The 25,073-nt window shown below is 41.5% G+C and overlaps 2 protein-coding genes across 3 annotated transcripts in view; both read left to right on the forward strand.

The window, feature by feature from the left end:
• The window catches only part of LOC120565108 (desmoglein-2-like), a 46,955-nt gene that overhangs the window by 15,740 nt on the left and 6,142 nt on the right, over positions 1-25,073 (forward strand). Inside the window, exons 2-4 of one of the 2 annotated variants that reach the window (XM_039810509.1) lie at positions 21,731-21,891; positions 22,838-23,106; positions 23,350-23,580. In XM_039810509.1, coding sequence (XP_039666443.1) covers positions 21,851-21,891; positions 22,838-23,106; positions 23,350-23,580 — 541 coding nt within the window. In that variant the 5' untranslated portion in view covers positions 21,731-21,850. Of the gene's footprint in view, positions 1-614; positions 886-1,124; positions 1,890-21,730; positions 21,892-22,837; positions 23,107-23,349; positions 23,581-25,073 lie in introns of those variants that run through there. The other variant, XM_039810508.1, reaches the window with a different exon arrangement.
• LOC120565109 (cadherin-2-like) lies at positions 8,348-14,224 on the forward strand. Its single transcript, XM_039810510.1, has 4 exons — positions 8,348-8,494; positions 11,362-11,457; positions 13,585-13,743; positions 13,904-14,224. The coding sequence occupies exons 1-4, from the start codon at positions 8,450-8,452 to the stop codon at positions 13,955-13,957; spliced, it is 354 nt and encodes a 117-aa protein (XP_039666444.1). The 5' UTR covers positions 8,348-8,449; the 3' UTR covers positions 13,958-14,224.

The following is a 25,073-nucleotide window of genomic DNA, read 5'->3' on the forward strand; positions in this document are numbered from 1 at the left end:
GTGTTGGTTAGTTGCATGGTTTCAATGTTGTTGTTTTGTGAGGAAAAAAGAACATTTGGAAATGTTGACATGCTCATGAGGAAATGCTAATCAACAAATGTGTCGTTAAAACAAATGCTGCAGAAATGAACCCAGTTGCTTTGTGTGGGACCCATAGGATTCCTGATTAAATGTTTGCGTAATACCTGCCAAACAAGCATTTGCTGTTTGAGCTTTTTTCCATTATCATAATTTGCTTTATCTGAAGTTCACTGTTGATTTATTGTTAAAGACACCATTATACCTCAGTTTGCTCCAAATATTCCTGAAGGTTTACAAAGAAAATACAGCTAATATTCCTCACCTTCAAACCAATATAAGTTCATACATGTCCTTCTCTGACTTCATTATCTTGTTAAATTGCAGAATGCTTGTTGACTCTAATAGGTTTCAGAACATTTACCGGTGTTTACCTTGTATCTTGCAACATATGCATTTATAAAAACCAGAAATGTGCAAGTTCATTGGCTGTGAATCCTATCATTTCTGGAATTTACAGCAGGACCATTGCTACTCTGTCCAATGTGCAGCAATGTGATGCAGTCCCTGTAAGTCATTTATGTCCCTAGTTTCAGAAAACAGATCAGTACGTTCTGACGGTGAGAGGTCAAGACTTAAATGGCGAACCAGGGGGAAACACAGGAACCGGCACAGTTACCATTGATATCCTGGACGTAAATGACAACTGCCCCGTCCTGACCACTGACTTCCACACTATGTGCACCACGGATGTTTCTGTCATTGTGAACGCTGAAGATAAAGATTCCTACCCAAACAGACCTCCTTTTGACTTTGTCATCATCCCAGAGGGCACTCAGGGCAAATGGCAGGTGAACCCTTTAAATGGTGAGAGGAATACTGCCAATTACTTAAAAGTTTTGTAAAGTAAAAGATAGATACAGATGTAGAAATAAATTAATAAATTAAAAATGGCTCTGTATCGACATTAATTGGTGTCTGCTATACATTTGTTTCTTTTTTTTCTTGGACCAGTAGTTACCAGAATGTCTGGAACCTTGTTTTGAAATTTCAATTTGTAATCAACTGCAGAGTAAGGACGAATGACTAAGTTTTCATTTGCGCAGACACTGCAGCTTCCCTAAATGCCCAGGAATCCATGTGGCCTGGATTCTACGAGGTGAAATTTGTGGTGAGGGACAAGCAGGGAGAGGCCTGTCCAGACCCACAGAAAGTGACGGTCGAAGTCTGTACCTGTGTGGACGGGGTGGTGTGTGGAAAACGAGCCACCAGCAAAAAATCAGAGTTCGGACCTTTAGGCATCGGACTGCTGGTCCTGGGTCTGCTGCTGTTACTACGTAAGTATGATGTGATGCTCATTCTGATGAAGTGGGCTAAGACATTTTACACCTTTGCTGTGCTCACGACAATCACAAGACAGGTCGAGTTTAGTCGTAGTCCAGTTTAGGCCAAAGACAAGGCCAGAGTAAATGATTCAAAACCAAGACCAAAACTAGGTCGAAGACAGTGAGCACATCTTTTCAAGTGTGAAATAATACCAAAATGAAGACTGGAACCTTTAAAGGTCCCATGACATGGTGCTCTTTGGATGCTTTTATATAGACCTTAGTGGTCTATAGAGTATTTCCTTTAACCTGTCACATCATCAGTTGAAAACTATTAATATACACAACCCCATACATAGTAAGTGCTGCCATATAGAGAGTAAAAAAGATGTTTGAGTACTTTAGATATGCAGGACACAGTAAGGTCTGACTCTGAATGGGCAGAACATGAAGACAAAGCCTGGGATGTCAGAGAAGTGGTCTCAATACAGGACTCAACATTAAGGACTTAAGCCTGACTGGCTGCTATCAGCTTATCACTAATGTGTGAGTATCTACAGATATGCTTTAATGTGGGCTGATAAAGCCAAAGAGGTCTCCATACCTCAATAAGGCTATGTATAATATGGTATATTGTGTTGTTCATAGCTGTAACTCCACTGGTGTGACATAAAGGGACTTCCTCTGGGCATTCAAACCCTCTACACTGCCTACAGACAAGAGAATTTGAGCACCTGAAAACTTGGCTTCAAATATTAAGTATTTTTCATTATATTGCATATTGCATATTCATGACTAGATAAGCATCAATTGAAGTGAAAAAATCTTTATGTATTATTATTATCACAAAAAAATGATACAGCTGTGTATATGTAGGATCCCATCACTCCCGGGAAGAAGCTGATTGAGAATGTTCAGGTCCTTTTAAATGCTTCAACAACCACAATGAACCAGTAGTTGTGGTTTGGAAATTAATTCATTCACGGGCTCTAACAACAAAAGAAGTCAAAAAATTACACCAGAATGGTTGTTTTAAAAGTACCACAGGGTTTCCTTTGATAAAAGAAAGCATAACCACACTGTATTGTAAGGTAAACTGAAACTGCACTTTCTCTTTTGGAGCGCCCCCAAAGGACCACACCACCGCCTTTAAGACTAAGTTAGACCAAAACTTTGTTGTTGTTGATTTTGCAGTACTTCTTCTGTTGCTGCTCTTCTGCCAATGTGGGGGCTTGGGGCTTGTCAGGGGGCTTTACTGGAGATGCCTTTCGACACCAAATCACACCTCATTAACTACCGCACTGAGGGCCAGGGAGAGAACATGGTAAGATTAACATATTTGCCTTTTCAACACACCAGCCTCACTGATATGGACAGGAATACTGTCATTCATTCATACTGACCACTTGCTATTGAGATGATGTCTGCTTGAAAGCTGCATTAAGTGATTTAGGCAGCAGAATAACTGTTGACTCTGTACTAACATTGGTCATTGGCCTTTTATAGGAGGTACCGCTACTGGACGTGCCAACACAAATAGATGGAAATATGGTCAATGTGAATATGGGCATGGCTAACAATACTTTAGCAATGGTGCCCATGGCAGGTTTAGATTTCCAGAGATCCATTACTTCCATGGATGGGATGAACAGGGCTGGCTATCAAGAAGTTTTTTCAATTGGCCACAGAGAAAGGGGCATGGGGGTGATGAACCAGCAGGGCGGCAGGGACTTCTACTCAGGAGTAGGTGGAGGAATGTATGACGGCATTGCTCTGCCAGACCACTTCCTGGCACAGTACTACACTCAGGTGAGGAGTCATTACAGTAAAGTATTTCTACTCTTAACTTTCTGTCGGCCATAGTGGGAGTTTTGTGGTCTTGGATCTTTGCAATAACAAAGTACCTATTTGCTACAAAAAAGGTAACCTTGGGGATGATTTCCTTTTTTCAACAGAAGGTGGCCAGTGGAAATGACAACCAACAAGGTTTGGTTTATGACTACGACCTGCACTTCCTCGATGACCTCAGGACAAAGTTCAAGACCGAGCCAAGCCGAGCTGAGCCGAGTCGAGTTGAGAAGGTACCATGTAGTGGAAAAACGCCATAAGAGTCTGGGTTGGAATGCATTGTTGTGATAACATGGGCAAAGATAACCCACTGGAACTGTTCCTAGTCAGCTGACCATGAATTACCTGCTTTCTTGCTCTATACACCTTTGGAAGTGACATATGTTTGCCTAGCTAAATCTATTATATTTGATAAATATATATTAAAGCAGAAGCACTTTTAAGCAATAAGATAAAAAAGTGGGGGTGATCTTAATAAAAACCTAAACATTTGTTTCTTCTCATTTGCACTTTGGTTTATGGTGATCCAGATTGGGCTAAACAAGCTCAATCTGCCTTTACACAGCTCTTGTGTTTATATCATTTGATTGTTGCTCTTGAATGAACTACAGGGAAATGTTTTTATGTTGGACAAAGTTTTTTTTACTAGTCACCGTGGTAAGGTCATGGGTTTTGTGTTATATCATTTTCAGTATAAAATGTAAAATGGTCGATTATGCTATGTTCACACTTTAAAACTCAAATCAATTGGAGACCGTGAAATCTACAATTGTTTGTGTTGAACTAAACTTTTTTATTATGTATTGTACGTGTACATGTTCATGCCTATAAATGGTAAAACTTCGTTCATTTATTATGATGTAGACGGATGCTAATGTCTTGGAAGAGATTTTGACAATGCGATAATGACTGTCTCAGGGATGTCCAATGGGAAGCATTTGTCTCACGCTGGCTTACTACTTTAATAAACTCTTTTGCACAGAACACTTCAGGTCCACAAGCGTTTTTGTGTCTCTGGCCGCACCAAGGGCAGGCTCAAACATGATATGACTGTGAATGACAAGCTTTACTTTTTGCTGTAATTGGTTTGGCAGAGGGAAAACAGTGTTTGACAGTAAGAACACACCCAGAAGCAATGAAGACGATCAGAACAGAGCATGTACAGGGGCATATTTTCAAAGAACAATTCATTTCAGAAAGATTTAAACATTATCGCAGCCAACTGACGCTGCTTCCAGTTTGTAAAATTGTTAAATCCTGCCATTTTTAACTATTTTATGTACTTTTGACTGCATTTTTTTGTGATTTTTGATTTTTCTTGCATTGTGTTTATTTTTCCTTCCGGGAAGCACTTTAACTGTGTTAAGATAAGTGCGTTACTTTATATGACCAACGCACTTTACTTTTCAATTCAATTTGACTTATTCTCTGATATCTTTCTTTATTCAATATGATACATTAAAGACAGACAGGAAGTGAGGGAGAGAGAGAGGGGTAATGACATCCAACAAAGGTCCACAGACAATCAGTGTTTTCACCCCTGGGCCACCATGACGCCATTAATCCTTTCTTGGTGGATTACTGGATAATCATTTTACCCTTTTCAGGCTTCCAATAATTATTTAAATATACCTGAAGCGGACGTGAATTCCTTTTAAAGTGGAATCAAGCCGAAAGCATTAGGGCGCACCGGGCGGATCGTCATTAAGGCCCTGCAGAGACTTTTAGTTACTCTGGCTGAGCAGCTCAGGTGGAAGTCAGGACACAAAACACACACACACCACACACACACAGTGCTGAGCAGAGGTCTAACCAGGTGAAATTTGGTGGACCATGGCTGGGAGGCTCTGCGTGTTTAGGTTTATCGTTTTAGGTTGTAAAGCTTAATGCCTGTGATGGTTCATCACTCCCTAAACATTTAATGCAATGTGTCATTATCTTTTCAAACACATATTCTGTCACACACCATAGAATTCCTCTGCTTTGAATCATGCACTACTGTTCTGCTCCTGGCACATTGGGGTCGGCCTATCTGGACCCCAGCGCAATTGCCTTTGTACACCGACACATGTATCATTCCTATTTTGCAACAGACGCACAGCGGACTTTTCCCTCCACAGACGCACGTCGGTAAATTAGGGAATGTATTTGCGCGCTCTGGGGCGGTTCAGCGAAAAGAGGAGGCGTGTTCTGGCGCAAACGTTCTCTCATGCTATTTTGCAGTTTCAGGAAAACAATTCCGCCGCTGACCAGGAAAAACCTGGTCTAAAGTCAGTGGCGCTAGTCTAAAGTTGGCGTAGCGTTATTCAGATGCTATTTTAGGGGCGCATGCTTGGCCATAATGTAGCGTGTGCACAACGCGCATACATCCTCTCATCTACAGCAGTTCCCCATTTTTGCAAACCATACATAATTACAAGGAAAAATATTACTGAAAATGCGCTTCATGTGTTTGGATAGATCAGGAGGCACTTACAGTTCAATCCTCATAAGTCGCAGCATTCTTTGCGTGCTTGTTGTGATTTACACAACAGTTCCATGAATCATGGATGTGTTGATGACATAAATGAGGAAATATTAGGGGACTTAAGGAGACGTGATGTTGAACTACGGCCGGGATTGGACAGTCTGGCGGAATCTGGCCGGAGTGGCGAAAGCGATGCGCTCCTGGTGGAGCGGGTGGACGGAGATGGAGTGGGGGAAGGAGGAAGGGGCACAACAGGAGCAGGTGGTGCGTTTGGAGCCCACGCTCCATGGCTGCAGCAATCCTCTCCAGACTTGAGGAGATGCGCCCGAGGCCGCAACAACATCGCCACCCGATCAGGACGGGTATTTATTACTGCCGCATCCCGGACAGCTCCGCTGGCGTGCGCCAGGCAAATCCGCCGTCATAATAGCAATCCGCAATGGAACAAAGGCGCCTGCTCTTAAAGGGAATGTGAGATGACCCTCTGATTGGTTATTTTCACGTTACACCCAAACCACACCTAGCTACTTCAGACCAACCCATTTTAGATTTGCGTGGGGCAAGAGTCATTTATCCCGCCCGGTAAAAATAGCAACAGCGGCCGAGATCCGCCCACAAAGCTACTTGCGTTTTGCGTTTCATACTTGCGTTTCAGATCGTTAAAATAGGGCCCTGTGTCTGTCAATGCCTCAGGAATCAGCCCGTCCCTGTTTCACAATGTTACCAACAGTCACATATAGTAATTAAACCAGCCACAGAGATCACGTGTTACAGCCATGTGTAATTAGCCTAGAAATCTAGACCCCCTAGCAGCAGCTAATTTAATTTGCAGCCAGGGTCAGTCTAGGCACTCTCCGTTGACTTCGCGAGCTGGAAAAACCAAAATCTGGTCAGGCCAAACCCATCGTGTATAGAGTCGGTGGGCGTGCTTATGGCTACTGCTGCTGGGAACGCGGTCTTCTGGAAGACTTGGAGTTAAGCTTTTCTTTGAGAAAGAACAAAGAACGGCACAGAAATCATTCTTAAAACAGGAAGATGTTTTTGGACCAGATACGGCAAAAGTTTAAAGTTTAATCTATCAACTAGCTTCGCTACCTTCTTCGTTGCTCTGGTTGGTTATAGCGCTGTCCTATTGCGTGCAGAGGGAATTTGAAAGACAACTGCTTATCCCGCCCCTCGGATTGAGCTCCGTCAATGGTGAGTTCCCAGACCCAACATCTTGATGTAGGTCTGGCTTGTCAGGCTAATGTGTAATGGTCATGTTAAATTGCCACCGTGTGTGGCCATATCACAGCATTAAAAAAGACGCTATGTGTCGTTTTATACGTTGTTTTATATTTGTTGTTTTGGGAGTCATTAGCAATCGACCTATTCAGTCTTTTAGGTATGAGGGCGTGTTGTTTGATTCTGTGTCACATTGTATAGTATACAATCTGGAGACTGTCCTCCCAAGAAGAATGACAGCATGGGTATTACATGTGCAAATTAAGTAGAGTTATTGCACATGAATGGACTCGATGATCCCCTGACTCTTCTCTTCTAGTGCCACCAGCATGTCAAAGATTCACTTATCCTGTCAAATATCAGAACACATTTAGTACAGACATTCATGGTTCCCAGATGAATATATATATATATATATATATATATATATATATATATATATATATATATATATATATATATATATATATATGATGAATGGCAGTACATTAGTAAGGGAACGCATCACCCTACAAAGACATTTCAGTTCCTATGTCAGTCAGTGAACACATCAGCGTTTAAATACACGTCAGTACGGACAACAGTTCAATGAGGAGAGGTAAGTGAATGAAGTAAAGGTTAATATTTATCACTATGTGACAATTAGGTCTTGGCAGAAAGTCTTTGGTGCTTAGACTCTACAGGGAGATTTGTAACCGAGGTCCATCTGCCGTCTGCCCTGAGCAGCATCATGGAGTCACCACTGGAGGTGGTGTCTGAACATTTAGCAAGATATTTCCCTAATGAGTTAAAGAGAGAATATTGAACTAACATTGATCAGGTGGACACAAACGTGACATCAACTTTATAAGGTGATATGATGCTGTGGTTACAGTCTGTTCTGCTGCCAGCTTTCATTCATTGCATGCATGTATTTACATGTTCTGAAAGGACATGTTCCGACATACCCCCACTCCGACATTAACGCTAATTGTCAGAGTGGCGGCACTTCCATTGTTTTCAAACGTCCCACCACTCCGACAATTTTTGTTTCCATTAGGGTTAGGGTTAGGGAATAGCAGCATGTCGGAATAGTGGCATGTCTGAATAGAAGCATGTCGGAGTGGCTGCATGTCGGACTGGCAGCATTTAACCGTTCTGAAATGGCTCTGAAAGATAACTCCCTTTCAATTAATCCATGTTCATAAAACAAGTCAAATGTGTGAAGTGCATTTACACTTGAGTGATGGGAGAGCAGCGGCAGGAGACGGTGTGAGGAGGGAGAAGGAGAGGGCGGACAGAGAATAAGAGAGCAGACGGTGCAGCAACGCTCCATGTTCTGGGATCATTACTGTAGCAAACTCTGTGCATACGTACAAGTGTGGTGTGTGCGTGTGTGTGTGTGTGTGTGTGTGTGTGTGTGTGTGTGTGTGTGTGTGTGTGTGTGTGTGTGTGTGTGTGTGTGTGTGTGTGTGTGTGTGTAACACTCCTCGTCCTCTTTCATAAGCCTCCTCCTCTCCTCTCTTAGCTCAGTCTGTCTGGAACTCTTGACGGAACTTGTCTTCACTTCCCGGGACTTCTCTCCATCATGACTCGGGTTTCTCCGGCCGTGTGTGTGTGGCTGCTGTTTGGGGTGAGTTTCCCACTGTTAGACACTGAACCGCGTTGTAGTCCGAAAGTCTTTATGTTTCACTCCATCGCTCAGGACAATGACCGGCTCATGTTGACGCGAACCGGCTGCCATGGCAACACACAGAGGCATTCGAGCTTGTCTACATATAGTGTTAGTTAATTGTTAAATCATCATATATTCTTATTTATGCTAAGTTGTTATCATTCTGTACACTGTGTCAGCTTATGTTTTATGTTTTTCTATGGAATCCTGCTCTTATCAATCATTAGTGGTCAGGGGATCATCAGTGTGTTTATGGATGATAGAAATGCATTTATGTTCCAGCTCAATTGTTTGGCTAACAAATTCATCATTCATCATTCATTACAACTTCTGAAGTGATCCAGCTGTACCTGGACTGACTGACAACACAGATGCTCTTTTCTCTAGTACTGAGTACTGAGTTGCAGACTACATATTATGATTCACTAGTGAATAATTATTCAAGTGTGGGAAGGGTGTTAAAGGGGCTTTGAGATATTTTCTCAGCTGTATAGTGAAGAGTTGTTTTTCATAAATGGGATGTAGCGGGTGAGTCATCCCAGCTCTTCTGTTTTCCTTGACATGTCTGTGCATTGACTGAACAGGTGGGGCGTAGTTAGATCTCTTTCAGTAGGAGAGCTAGGGCGTGCGGCCTCTCCTCTCAACACAAGCAGCTAACCAGTACCTGACAGTTCACAGGCCCTCACAGTAGTGATCAGCAGAGGACTGGCAATAGTGTTAACCAATGGAGGCCAACATGCTGCAAAACCACTGCTGTTAGCACTCCAACATGACCATTGAAATCTGTAACACCTCAGCTGCTACACATTTTTAAAAAAGCTATGCAAAAGAGTTATGGATTTACTCTATGGTTTGACTATAGGGCTTACAATGTGAGTATCCATCTTGAAATGGTGTTTGAACAAGTTGTAGTACATTGATGTTGCTAGTTTTGAGATTGACCTCTCCTTCATTAAGTTTGTGTAATTGTTTGCCAATGAAAGCAGCAGAATGAGGACGGATGACAAAGACAGCTCAGTTTTTGATAAAAGCGTTATCAAATTTTCAACCCACAGAATGCTACCGTTGACTAGCCACGCTGGCTCATGCTTCAACTCTCACACTGACCATCATGGCATGGTTGCACTTGTATTATTTCACTAAGCAGCAACAAATAAAAGGCAACAGTCAGTAGAACCTGAACAACAGGTTAGTCCCACCCTCGCTCTGTGCAGGTAAAATTTCAGCCACAGTAAACTCTGCAGGAGCATCAGCAGGGGAATGCACTCACTTCTGAATCAGATCAGAATCAGATCAGAATCAGAAAAGCTTTATTGCCAAGTACATTTTTACACATACAAGGAATTTGTTTTGGTGTCGGTAGGTGCATGTCACACATTATCTAAAATAAGTTAAACAAACAGGTTAATGGGGTCAGACCTCCTCTCAGGACTGACATCTCACTGACTCTACACTGTGTGTTTTGTGTTTGAAAGGGACACCTTACCGTTCTCATTCTTGAGCAAATGGCATTTCGTGCGTACTAGCTCCACCAAGTTGAGACAGGGCAGAGCCCCGACCAGCCAGAATAACAGGAGCTGATGAGGTCGACGCGCAACTGAGAATCTTTCCTAGCTTTTATTAAAATGGAGGTAATGATGTCTGTACAATGTCTGTAATTCAGCATCAGTGGACAAAACGATTACATCAGGAGTTTCTCCCTCATTAGAATGACACTAGGGGCCAGATGTACTAACGGCTCTTGCGCCCACTTCGAGGTATTTGTTTACGTAACGATGCGTAAAGGATGGCGAGGTATGTACAAACAGGCCGCACTGAGGTAAAAGCATAGATTGCCTGTACAAAACACACTCAATTGGATCTGTTTATTATGGTTGTATAACTACTATTTAATTAGTCATTTGAGTGATGTGGGCTTGGCTGTAGACGTAAACCATCCTTCCTCCCATGTGGGATCAATATCAAAGATTTAATTTAATATCAAAGCTACAAGCAGCGATTGACGGTTCCTCCCAGTGGGATGTCTGTCGACGCAGCCGTGCATTTGCGTGACCATCGGACACTGAGACACGAGTTAGACTTCATTTCCTGCGTGGAGTGTGCGCTATTGGAAATGGTGTATTGCAAATGTTGTCCCATTTCCTGTGCCCACAAGTGTCTACGACAGATGGTTCGAGTTATAAAAGGGGGGGCAAAACCTTCAAGTGTAGACCACACATACGAATGGGTGTTTGTCATATCAGGCTGGCAGACTGGAGTTACAACAACTTCCTGTTTCATGGCTAAACGCTCAAAATGTGTGTTTAATCTGTAGGAGTCCGTTAAAATGCAGCACCTTGAGTATAAGGATGACTTCCTGTTGCCAGCAGGTGGTGCTATGACCATGAGTCAATATTGGCAAGTAGCCTCAGGCCTGGACTCTTTGTCTTCTTCCATCCTGATCCTTAGTTTAGCTTTTTGGCTGGTAGCCAACGTGACCTGCCCTGGCCCTGACTCATCATCACACCTAGAACAAAAACATATGCGGTTCTGGTAACATCTGAATTAATAACTGTAATATAATTACTGTTTTGGAAATGGAATCCCTTACAATTCGAGAGTGGGCAAAGGCATGACCCGCCTCTGATTGGCTGATTGGTTGGGTTTAGGATAGAGGAGTGAGATGGGTTAATGTTAGAGTAGGAATATCAGGGTAAAACCAATCAGAGGCAGAGCAGGTCGTCGCGGCTTTGCCTGTTCCTCCGAACCATCCATTCTAGCATCAACCTATGTGAATCAGTCAAGTAAGAGTCCATTGTGAAGTAATTCCATGTATTGTATTCCAGCTGCAGGCTGTTGCTGCGGTGAAGGCCTACTGCCCTCTTGTCCTACCAGTATATCTGATGGAAAATGTAGACTACACCAAAGACGTTGTTTTCAAGGTGAGTCATTGGTCATTGACTTCAACTCTGTAGTATGCCACTAGTTAACTGATGAGTATGAAAGAAACAGAAGTATTTTAACACTCATGTGGCACAAAGCTTGTGTACCTTCTAGAGCCCCAATGTAACCATTGCTCCAATGTCCGAATCAAGAAACAAGAAAATTGATTTTAAATCTGACATACCATCAGAGAAGTGGTACCTCCCTTTGTTTTTATCATCTCTTTGTGTATTTGCTTTACATAACACACAAAGGGTGTCTCTCTAAACACAAATATGCAGAAGAAAAGCTAAATGTGGCCTATAAAATTTAAAACATTTTAAGGAATAACAGCAATAATTGTTTAATAAGAAGGTTTGGAATAGGTTTAACCATCTATTAGAGGTAGGAACTCCTAGAGAGAGACTTTTTGGATTTACAAATTTTGTTTGATGCAACAGTATATCCAGGCCTGAATATAGGAATTCCGTGCTGTTTTGTAAAAACATTTATTTTAATACCAAAAGGTTGTATAGTGTGTTCCTTTGAGTCAGTTAACATCATGTCCACCTGTTGTCCCAATTACCAAATGAGGACAAACCCTGAAGGGAATGTAAAGCAATCTTCTAAAACTTTTTTCTTTTGGGTTAACTTTACCTGCTTCTAAAGAAATAAAATGGGAACCTAAGCATGCATTGACCAAAATCTCTTTAATCTAACTAGGGCTGGGTACCGAACGTCGCTACTTTTATGGCACCGGAAAAAATAATCCAATCCTATGAGTATCGGAAAATTATTTATCTTTCGGTTGCCAAATTCCCGATTCAAAGCGTCTGCAGCGTGAAGCGCTAGCTTATCTGTCCTCTCTGCATATTGACAGCGGCGGAGCTCCAACGAACACACACACACACACACACACAGAGGTGCAGACGGAGTAAACTGTCTGCAGTTTTGTTGAAGTTACAGAGAGTCCCGGTTGGTTTCAAGTGTAGTTACAGTTTTCAAAACTTGCACGAAGACAGCGTTTGCTGCGATGTGATATTAATGGCGAGCGAAGCGGTTCGCGGTGCTGTTGGCGGTTACACTTCCTCGACAAGCAGCGCAAAACGGTGGTTTCTCTGCCCTGATGACTGACTGACAGGCTGAGCTTACAAGGCAAGGCACTTACTCTGAGTGAGCAGTTTTTAGAATTTTTTAATTTTGATAACTGTTTTGATTAACAATTAAGGTGGAAAATAAAAGCTTTGTGTTTAATGTATTTTTGTTGATGTTGAAATGGATTTTAAAACATATTGTATCGAAAAAAGTGTCATTAGGAACCGGCATCAGAAACTGAGGTTATCGAAATTGTCACCGGATTGAAAGATTTTGAACCGATACCCAGCCCTAAATCTACAACCCGGTCTCAGACGAGTTCGTGTAAATGTCAACGTTATTCTTAATCTATTGATACGTGTTCACGGAGACGTTTTCCGTTTTTACGTGTAAATGTCCGCGTTATTTTTCTCGTGTTCAACGAAGACGTTTTCTGTTTTTCGTGTAAATGTCAGGTTATTTTTCTCCTTTTACGTGTAAATGTCACGTTATTTTACTCGTGTTCATGGAGACGTTTTTCTTGTTTTTACACAAACTGCCATGAGACCGAGGAGCTGAAATCTAACTCCATACTGTCTTATACATTTTAGCAAATGGCCAGCACTAGGCCTGTAACAATTATTGCATGATTATCTTATCCCAATTTCTTTACATAATTTTTAAGTTTAACCGCAATTAATTGCTAACATTAGCTAAGGTCCTAATGGTATGACTGTTGATGGTAATTAACAGTTTCATGTTTACTTAAGAAAAATATACAATGTTTTATGATAATAATGAGGTGTTGTTGACTTCATATGCCGTGTACCTGTCTTATTACATTATATGGGTCACATGACAGTGATATAACCAAAAGATGTATCCTGGAATTTATTCAAAACTTTAATTTGTTTGCAAAAGTAATACATAAATAAATACTTTAAAATTTTTAAATTGACTGAAAGAGACAATTGTTCATCACATATTTCTCAACAAATTATGCTTTAGAGCTTTTCAAATGTATGTGAATTAAACTGTATTTAGCTTAACCAGCTCTGTGCACTGTGTTTCAGATTTATTCCTATTTTGATGATGGGAATGGGAATATTGTATACTCTCTAGAAGGCAGGGGTGCAAACCAAAATCCCTTCAATGTGTTTGTAGTCAACCCTAGAAGTGGACACATTCGTGTCACCAAAATTCTTGACAGGGAATTCATCAAATCCACCATGGTGAGTAATGACAGATTCTGTTCTTCTTCTGTGCTTGTCATATTGAATATTGAAATATTTGGCAGCCATTTGCTACACATTGACGTCACAGGCTATTTATGTCTGAACATTTACCTGCTAAGACAGAGGATGAAGACAACATTTGAGTTTTCTGTTTCAGCTGGAAGGTGTTGCTAGGTACAAGAATGGCAGCCTTGCAGAGAGGATTATGTAAGCGTTACAATTCGAGGTTATGGATGACAACGACAACTCTCCAGTGTTTCAAGACATCCAGACCGGGGTGAATGAGGGGAGTCCTGTAGGTTAGTGTTTCTGCTTTTGTGTAACATGTCTATACTGTTTCGTAATCCTTGATAGCTTCATTAAATTATGATTAAAATAAAAACAACTTTTGATTTGGATCTGCAAGCTTTTCCTTTTTGTTACATCTCTCTCATGTTTACATTCAGTGTTACTCTCCAAAACACATTATTCCTGCGTTTTATTAATACCCATACTTCCACACTATATAGTGTCCTAAAACATAGTATGTCAAGTCAGTGGCGAAATTGGTGGGGGCACCAACCATTTCAAAAGATGGGCTGCATACCAGTAAAACTGGAGTACTCTGTATCTTACTCTGTTAACATGTCAACAAACTGCATTGCTCCACAAAACACTTTTAACGACAGAGCAGCTTTCCTTTTCCAGGTGTTGTGCACATTATAGAGAGGGAGAGAGAGAGAGAGTGTGTGTGTGTGGTGTGTGTGAGAGAGAGGAGTGTAACTTTTGTAGTTGCATTTCCCCCTCTCTCTCACACTCACACAGTAATAAACACTGTCACAAACCCTAAATTAAGAATGAAATATTTAAGGCAACACAACCAGAAAAGGGCGTTATGCACCTACAGGGCCATACGCACTCATGGGATCAGGGTCATGAGCTCAACACCATGAAGGCCATAAAGACGCGAACAGAAAACAGTCTATAGTGCCATAGACGATAAAATCAGAGCAGCAGTTGCTGGTTGTATTTAGCTGCTACAGAGCTCCCGGGATGCCAGCTACCAGCGGCAGTTGTTTAGCCGCCAATAGGTGAGTGTGAGCCGGCTACAGGCACTGCCAGATGACGGTAGAGCTAAAGATCTTCGCCAGAACCTGACGGGTCTTAATTTCTATCATTTTACACTGGCTCGGGCCAGGCTTGAGCTTGCGCTCCAGGTTGTGCAGTAAATGAGCTGTTAAGTGATGCCGAACCACAGAGAGAGAAGAGTTGAGAGACACTCTTTGTTCTCGCTAGCGGGATGGTCACATGGTTCATGTAAGCCTGTATAGTTCCAAACACACCGCGCTGTCATGTTCTTCTATGGGACTGACAGCAGCAATTGCAATATTGAATGGTAAATATAAATTAAAACACATACCCAAGTACTTCTTTGACTGTTATTGCATTATTGCATATTTGTCAAAGTTTTACATTTGCAGTGGTAGGGTGACAACTGTAAGCTATGTATAAGTATTTCTTAGATATGTTTTAACTTTGATGGAAAGCTTCACGTTCGTGTTAGCATGGGAAGCACTAGCTACTGGCTTTAGTGGCTTCTGGACTATTGGCTTTCATTGATTTTGCTTTTGCTTACCTGTGGTCAGTGAGCATTGAGAAAGCAGAGTAGCAACATTTAGTATTTAGTGTCCAGCCCACTTCTTCTGATGAGGCATGAGTTGACCACACAACCATGATAATTTTAAGACTAAGCCATTCACAAAGTATCAGATATATTAAAGAATAACAACTCATTACGCTTGGATGAATGAATAAAATAGTATTTTTTATTAAACAATGAGTGAGACAACAAGAACAAGTGTGTGTGTATCTAACTGTAAAAACAAAAACAAAGTGAAGGAACAGGGATGAATATTGTGTGTATATATAAGTGTAAAGGAAAGAGGAATAGTGGTGAAAGGAGACAAAAAAATAATTAATTTGGCACTAAGAAAGAGGAACAATTTAGTTAACCAAAAGTTCACACATATGTTTAACAGAGACCAAATTAGTGTTTAAATTAAATTGGGGAAGACACTACTATCTGTGTAATAAAACGTTAAAGCTCATCATGGCTTATGATATTTTTTTGTGTGGAATAATTTGTAATCCAACAGCCCTTTCAAGATGACCTTGAACTAAACACAATAGTTAGCATTAAATGACTCCTGTATTGCTCCTCATTTTCCCGGGAGGCCTGCAGTACACCGCGGGACCCCGGTCTATCCCACCAGAGCTGTCCGCCGTAGGTGCGCAGCAGTCAGATAACGTCTTAGCCTGTTCCGCTCTGTGCAGTCCACGAATCCCCGATGATCCAACATAAACAAGCAGTACACAAGGATACAATCGGGGCAGATGATCGATCAAGGTGATTCATCAGTCTGAATCTTTCAGCCAGAGACATTTTCCTGTCAGGGTATAATTAAACAAACGCAACCTTTATTTCAATTTATTTCACACACAGTACTCAGCTGACTAGCCAACACCGCGGGTTCCGCAGTGATAAAACCTAAATAAAACCCATCCTTAATCAACCTTTAAGGTGCTGTAAGTGATGTGACGCGCCATTTTAGGCACTAACATTTTTCCGCTAGCTGCCTGTCCCATGAACACACTGTAAAACAACGCTCCTGTAGACAGCCCAGGCTCCACAAACGGCAACATAAACAAACTGCACCAACCTGCCCCACAACCATAACAAACAGTGTTCCAGCCAATTGGTTGAGCCATCACTGCAGCAGCGTTATCACGTAGGCTACTTCCACAATGCGTATTCATGACTCAACCACCTCCTTCTTGTCGGTTATTGGCTGGAACACTGTTTGTTATGGTTTTTGGGGCAGGTTGGCACAGTTTGTTTTGTTGCCGTTTGTGGAGCCTGGGCGTCTACAGAGATGTGTTCAGGGAACAGGCAGCTAGTGGATAGTGAGGAGATATTTGCTGTATGTGACAAAAATGTTGTAGCCTAAAAAAGCGCTACATCACTTAGAGCACCTTTAATGATCCTAGTAATCCGACATCAATAACTAACTAAATAAAAGTTGTCAGAGATTCACTACTGAACTTCGTAATTGTTGGTGTAGCGATACCTTCACAGCTGGCGAAGTCAAGCTAACAAATTAGAAGGCAATCGGTCTTCTACCATGTTAAAGATATATATAATTACGCTGTGCACATACAAATAAAGATCATTATATGCATCATAAAGGGCCTCTGATAAAATATAGACAGTTGACAATTCAAAACAGGTAGCTATTCAACTCACTTCAGAAGTTACTCGACGGCCAGCAATGGAAATGAATGATGTCCAACGCCATATAATGATTGTTTGGAACTATGCGAGGCTGCATACCCCGGAAGTAGGCGCACAACGGAGTCCAATGGGAGTGCGCGCCACTCTGTCTTTCTTATCACTCTGGGTGATCCATTTTGTTTAGCACGAAAATGGATGTTGAGGGAGGCGAACGGAGGCTGACCTCTGGAGGACATATTTTATTTCTTTGTTCCAACTTCCAACTACCACAGAGGCAGGATGATAAAAATGTGTTTTCACTCACCGAGGCAGAGGGCTTGTGAAGAAATAAAAAAGTTAACATGCTTAGGATACACAAAGGCCCGATGATTACAAGACAATCATTTATAATGTCTGCAGAGGTCTGTTGAGGGGAAGAGAAGTTACGGAAGTTAAAGTGCCCATATTATGAAAAAATCACTTTTCTGGGATTTGGGGTGTTCTTTTGTGTCTCTGGTGCTTCCACACACATACAAACTTTGAAAAAATCCATCCATGCTGTTTTGAGTGAGATACGGTTTCTGAATGTGTCCTGCCTTCAGTCTCCTAGTGAGCTGTTCAAAATCGGAATGAGCTGGCTAACCACAATCGGTAGTCGGAAGCGTTAGCATGCTAAAGCTAGCATGCTACGTCGTTCTCAATAGCAAAGCACTGCTACAACACACACAAGTTCACCATAATCCACAAAGAACTACTTCCATGTGCCGCCCTCATTTAGAAGTCTCCCAGCTAATCCTGCCTTGTAACCAGTGGTTAAATTGGGGTTTTTGTAGGGAGGGGGAGCCCTTATTTGGAAGGGAATGGTTGTCATTCAAAATCGCGCCGTAAAATGACTTAATGTGTTTTTACACCAAAGGGGCTCTTTTTCCAGTATTAATGTGTAAGGTAGGGTTGATTAGTTCAAACAAAGAGAAATACTTTACAATTCACTTACTTTATTATTATTTCTTACCTTTTTATAGGCTAATGTTAACAGGCAGGCAACGGATTTCACCCTTGGAAAATGTATGAAATTGAACATGTTTGAAAATATTGGTTGGCAAATATGTAAACATCTTTTTAAACAAGAAAATTATGTTGATTTAAGAGAATCAGAAACCACTATTATAGCCTTTTTAACAGTGATTGGCTTGCCCAGCTTGTTAATAGCCAGTGTATGTTCATTTTAGCTTCCAGTTTGTTAGATGGCACCAACATTTGGTCTAATCATAACTGGCCTGGCAAACCCAAATGCCAAGGTTTTGCTTACAGATTTGTGTGCTGACTTATGATGTGGGGGTCTGGGGGTCCTCCCCCAGAATTTTTTTTAGCATTAAACACTATATTTCCTGCATTTTGGTGAATTTGTATGCATCTACTTCTACCTTTTCTGAATAAATATGCCTGAAATATCTTTATGTAAAGGGAAACATTACAATCCAAAAATAAAAACATAATGGAAAATATTGCAGTAAGGCTGTCAGGCATTCTGTATTGCATTCATCTATTTATTCTCCTTTAGATCAACTTTTCTAATTATATCTGAGTCAGCACACATGTAGCTTAGGCCTAATTTATTCTTCCCTCTTTTGCATCTTTTGTCGGAAGTAACCTCTGTAAATGTGCATATGACAATTTTTCACCTCAGTGATACATTATTCATTTAATAAACCCCTGGACTGTAATATTTCAGATGTTTGAACAAGATTTCTGCTCATGTCCAAAACTTGAGTTGACTTGTGCACATTCAAAATATAACTCATCCCACCTGTGCTCTCTGAGATTTGGAGGAGTCGTGATATTTTGTGAAAAATAAAGTTATAATAGGCTATTAGCCTACAAGAATAAAGTCACTATATTTCAGAAAATAATGTACCTGCACCGTAGTCTGCTGCGCGTACGTGATTGGTCTGCTGATACGGTAGATCTCAGACCGTCTGACAGACATAAGCGCCGTTTGAGACGTTTAGGAAGTGGCTATGCGGCTGCTCTACATCGGAGGTGGAAACCCGGAAACTTATAGCAGAAATGCACTGAGCACAAACGCGACACATTTGCCGCAGCATGACGCCAGCAAAAGCGCATCCATAAACCTGAAGCTGCCCAGCTTTTACAGCGAGAATGGGCACAAAGCGACGTCCAGTTTCATATTTGTCAGTCAACACTTCAAAATACATTTGGGGCTGAAGCCCCGGCAAAATGTTTGATGCTGAAGGGGACGGAGCTGAGCTCCGGCAGGGTGTATAGTGGACCTGAGGCGGAGCTGGGCTCCGGTGCGGCTCCGGCCCGAATTTAACCTCTGCTTGTAACTGACCAAAGTTGGAGAAACAGGCTTTCTTTACTGTCTCTAGAGTTAGCTAGCTGACATGCTCTACATCTGAGCTACTGAGCGTAATGCGAGTGCAATTAAAGATAGTAGTGAAGAAGAAGATGAAAAGAGGTCTCACTCTGTAGCTAAAACAGAAACCAGGTGAAAAGAGGATCTGCAGCAGTGAGAGAGAGCTGTGCAGTACAACAAAAATATGGTGTTTTTTGAAGAAATTAAACCATGTAAACCTATTCTGGTACAACCTTAAAATACAGTTATGAACCTGCAAGAAAATTAGCATAATATGGGCGCTTTAAACAGTCACTCTCAGAGTAGAAAGGAATTTGGCCATAAAATGAGCGGGTTGCCAGATTCTGTAGGTCACAATCTTCAAATAACCTCACTCACAATCTATCTAATCGTGTTGCGCAACACTTTGTCACAGGTTAGATTTGGATGAAGGCAACATCAGCTGTCAACAATTCAAACACCATTTAAACTTTTTGGAATTTCCCTCATTAATTTTAGTCTTACCCCAATTAATAATTTAATATCTCCATCCTTTCCTTCCCATCAAACAGTTATTTCACAGACAAGCTTAAAGGGAGCAAACTCCTTCATACACTGAATGAAACAGCTACACACCTCTCATTAGATCTGTATCCTGTTCGGTGGCGCCATTGATATCTGGGAATTATCTGGAAATAAGATGGAGACTGAACAAATGCTGAGTACAATGAATTCAGACTAATGCAACTTTATTCACACAACAAACAAACATACTTTCATGAAAGAGAGAACAGTTGACATGCACCAAATGTATTTGCCAAGGTTTCTCTTAGAAAGGAAGATAACCATGTGTACACCCTCCTAAGAGCATGTACCCATAGTGTCTCTAGCAACATCAGAATAACTTCTCCTTTATTCTTTTTGTCCTCACACTTTTCAAGCTATCTATTTCCGTGCGACAGTTTACTCTTAAACTACACCTTTTATGGCACGTGCTCCTAATAGATTCCCACATTCCTGGCTCCAATTCCTCTGTGTGAAAGTTGTACCCAAACTCATAATGAATTTACACATTCCTGTGGGTGAAGGTTGTCCCCAGACTAGCCTTCTTGTGTGGTACCCTACATACAAGATATAAAATACATTTGAAACATGTAGGCTGAAATATCCAACCTATCAACGACAATGTATAAAAGGCTCCATTACCTTGTACCCTCACGTTATGGCTCCGGTAGCAAACGTTTTTGTAAAAATAAGCTAACGATTGTGTCATAACCAAGTGACTTACTGTCGCACAGTAGAGGAATTACCGTATAGGTACAGAAGAAGCTCGCAGGCAGTTTGGACTTAAATTAGCTGTTTAGGTTTAATTACTAATGTTAACTAGCATGTTAGTTAGCAATAATTAGCCTGTGCTTATGTTATCTCCTTACATATACCTACGCTCTCGTCTCTGTAAGATTGGGAATGATTGAGATTTCTCTTGTCACAGCTACCAGAAGACTTCCAACTTTCGAACCGTTGCTCATGTCACATTTACGTTGTCTCTGTCAGTTGGGGGCGGCGCGGTAAAGCAAGAGATCACCCGAAAAGTGCTTCTTAATAGCCTTCACTGGTCTCCGTCCAGGCAGCAGCGGGTCTATTGGTCCATTTTATATATGTCAATGCATTTCCCCTGACTCATTTCCTGGTTCTCCTTCTCCGTAAACAACATGAAATCAACAAGATAGTTAACTTTTCCTGCTCCAGATTTCCCACCTGGGTCAGAAAGAACAGGGGAGACACTTTGTTTCTCTCACTATGACTCTAGAGTCACTACTCGCTGCGGAGCTAATCGCGGCACTCTCTCACTTCTCCCTCGCTCACCAGCTCCCCACACACACCCCGCGCGGTTCGACACACACACCAGCACACAAAGTATAAACATCAGGCCACTTGTATGCTACGGAGAAAGCTCTGCGTGGAGCCTCCGGCAGCCAAAAACACCGCTGGCTAAACTATTTAAAAATGCCGTCTGTCGCTAGCAATGCAGTGATCAGTGACGATTCTTTCCGACCAATCTGTAGCCAGCAGGGTTTCACGTCACCTTCTCGGCTGCCTCCGGCTCGCTTGGAACCTCGACTGAGGAGGTACTAAAAAATTACCTGTTAGCAGGTACCAGGGACCTTTTTCATAATGGAAAACCAAAAGGGCAAAGCCGAGTAGAGTCGAGGCGAAGCCGGTAGGTACCATGTAATGGAAAAGCGCCAGAACGGCGACGTAAAGGCATGTGTCATATCCACTGCGCCATCACCACCCCATAAACGTAACTTTGGTTTGTTTACAAGAAAACTACACATAACATCTTCCATTTTGGTAATGTGATGCTGTTTTTACAGGGACTACAGTTATGACAGTAACTGCAACTGATGATGATGAACCAATTTATTTGAACTCTCGGATTGCCTATTACATCATAGATCAGACACCAGCTCATGACATGTTCAAGATGAACAAAAATGGGACCATCCTTGTCAAAAATTCTGGCCTGGACAGAGAGGTACAGTTTGAATTACATCCACAGCCTACTCAACAGTGTTTAAAATGACAATGTGTAATGTCAAATGTGTTGGTGAAAGTGATGAACACAGAGAAATATCACCAAACTCTGGACCCCTCTCAGCTCTGCTGTTCTGGTTTTCTGGACTGCTGTCTGTGTACCTTGTTTCCAGCAGCAGGCAGATGGAAAGTGCAAAAGAGCTCTGACAGACCCACTATGCGCTAGCCACCCACCCCAACCAGGGGAGTTGGTGGAGACTAAACCAGAGCTAAAAGGAGAATAAACATTTGACCTAATTGCATTGGGAGTATAGAAATAGTCTATCTTTTCCTTTAACATTAACGTAACAACATTATAGCAACATACACTTCACATATGTCAATGCCTAAAATGCCAAAACGTTCAGTTAATGCAGCTTTTAGACAACATTAAGCAACGTTTGTTGGGACCCATAGGATTCCTGATTAAATGTTTGCGTAATACCTGCTAAAGAAGCATTTACTTTTTTCAATTATCGTAATTTGCTTTAGCTGAAGTTCACCGTTGATTTATTGTTAAAGACACCAGTGTACCTGGCAGTTTGCTCCAAATATTCCTGAAGGTTTTCAAAGATAATACAGCTAATGTTCCTCACCTTCAAGCCAATAACATTTCCTACATGTCCTTCTCTGACTTCATTATCTTGTTTGGAGAAATTGCAGAATGCTTGTTGACTCTAATAGGTTTCAGAACATTTACCAGTGTTTACCTTGTATCTTGCAACATATGCATTTATAAATACCAGAAATTTGCAAGTTCATTGGCTGTGAATCCTATCATTTCTGGAATTTACAGCAGGACCATTGCTACTCTGTCCAATGTGCAACCATGCAGCAAACTCATTTATAGTCCCATCTCACAGAAATGTGATGCAGTCCCTGTAAGTCATTTATGTCTCTAATTTCAGAAAACAGATCAATACGTTCTGCGGTGAGAGGTCAAGACTTAAATGGCGAACCAGGGGAAACACAGGAACCGGCACAGTTACCATTAATATCCTGGACGTGAATGACAACTGCCCCGTCCTGACCACTGACTTCCACACTATGTGCACCACGGATGTTTCTGTCATTGTGAACGCTGAAGATAAAGATTCCTACCCAAACGGACCTCCTTTTGACTTTGTCATCATCCCAGAGGGCACTCAGGGCAAATGGCAGGTGAACCCTTTAAATGGTGAGAGGAATACTGACAATTACTTAAAAGTTTTGTAAAGTAAAAGATAGATACAGATGTAGAAATAAATTAATAAATTAAAAATGGCTCTGTATCGACATTAATTGGTGTCTGCTATACATTTGTTTCTTTTTTTTCTTGGACCAGTAGTTACCAGAATGTCTGGAACCTTGTTTTGAAATTTCAATTTGTAATCAACTGCAGAGTAAGGACGATTGACTAAGTACACTTTTCATGGCGCAGACACTGCAGCTTCCCTAAATGCCCAGGAATCCATGTGGCCTGGATTCTACGAGGTGAAATTTGTGGTGAGGGACAAGCAGGGAGAGGCCTGTCCAGACCCACAGAAAGTGACGGTCGAAGTCTGTACCTGTGTGGACGGGGTGGTGTGTGGAAAACGAGCCACCAGCAAAAAATCAGAGTTCGGACCTTTAGGCATCGGACTGCTGGTCCTGGGTCTGCTGCTGTTACTACGTAAGTATGATGTGATGCTCATTCTGATGAAGTGGGCTAAGACATTTTACACCTTTGCTGTGCTCACGACAATCACAAGACAGGTCGAGTTTAGTCGTAGTCCAGTTTAGGCCAAAGACAAGGCCAGAGTAAATGATTCAAAACCAAGACCAAAACTAGGTCGAAGACAGTGAGCACATCTTTTCAAGTGTGAAATAATACCAAAATGAAGACTGGAACCTTTAAAGGTCCCATGACATGGTGCTCTTTGGATGCTTTTATATAGACCTTAGTGGTCCCCTAATACTGTATCTGAAGTCTCTTTTATATAGACCTTAGTGGTCCCCTAATACTGTATCTGAAGTCTCTTTCCCGAAATTCAGCCTTGGTGCAGAATTACAGACACTAGAGCCGGTCCCACAATGAGCTTTCCTTAGTATGTGCCATTTCTGTGTCTGTAGCTATTGAGGAGGAGAGAGGGGGGGCAAGGTGGAGGGTGGGGGTGTGGCCTTGACCACCTGCCACTTTGCTCGTTTGAAAGCCATGATGTCTCTCTCTTTCTCATGGGTGGGCCAAATTCTCTGGGCGGACAAAGAAGAGAAAGGGGAGGTAACCTTGCTCCTTATGACCTCATAAGGAGAAGATTCCAGATCGGCCCATCTGAACTTTCATTTTCTCAAAGGCAGAGCAGGATACCCAGGGCTCGGTTTACACCTATCACCATTTCTAGCCACTGGGGGACCATAGGCAGGCTGGAACTCATATTAATGTTAAAAAACCTCATAAAGTGTAATTTGGGACCTTTAAACACACTGAACTCATAGGATGTCATTGTTATGCCCTTGAAAAAGGGGAGAAATAATCACGAGAGTGAAATGATTATGTTTCCTCAATGAGAACTTTAGAGTAATACAGTACCACATTTTAAAGAACATCAGATCTACAGGAAATAGGTAGTTTTGTAGGGTGCAAGGCTTATTCAAGTCACAACAGCATACACTGTAATTCACTGAAACATATACAAATTTTTCAATATAACTATCAAGCACAAAGTAGCTTTAGCTCAGTAAACCATAACTAAATATATCAAAAATGTCAATAAAGTGCTTGAAACACATTATACAAATAACACCGCAAAATACTTCGTACATGTGAATTCACAATTGACATAAAAATGGCGGCCACTCTCAGTACGAAGCTATTCTTCGCTGTAACCGAGCGGGGCTCCGCTCACACACGCACATATTACACTCTGCAAACTTTAACTTGATCAAAATGTTACTAAAACACACCTTAAACACTCTTGACATGTTAGCAAGTTGTTAAATGAACTCTGTTTTATATCAATAACGTACCTGAAAAAGGGGAGAAATAATCACGAGAGTGATACGGTTATGTTTCCACACTGGGAACTTTGGTGTAATGAGGTGGAGACCAAAGCAATCGATCTCAGGCTCATAGATTAAGAGCACTTAGTAGATTAACACTTTTACCCTTAAAGTAGACACCACAAA

Source organism: Perca fluviatilis, chromosome 9 (assembly GCF_010015445.1).
Source record: "Perca fluviatilis chromosome 9, GENO_Pfluv_1.0, whole genome shotgun sequence".
NCBI classification, from domain to species: domain Eukaryota; kingdom Metazoa; phylum Chordata; class Actinopteri; order Perciformes; family Percidae; genus Perca; species Perca fluviatilis.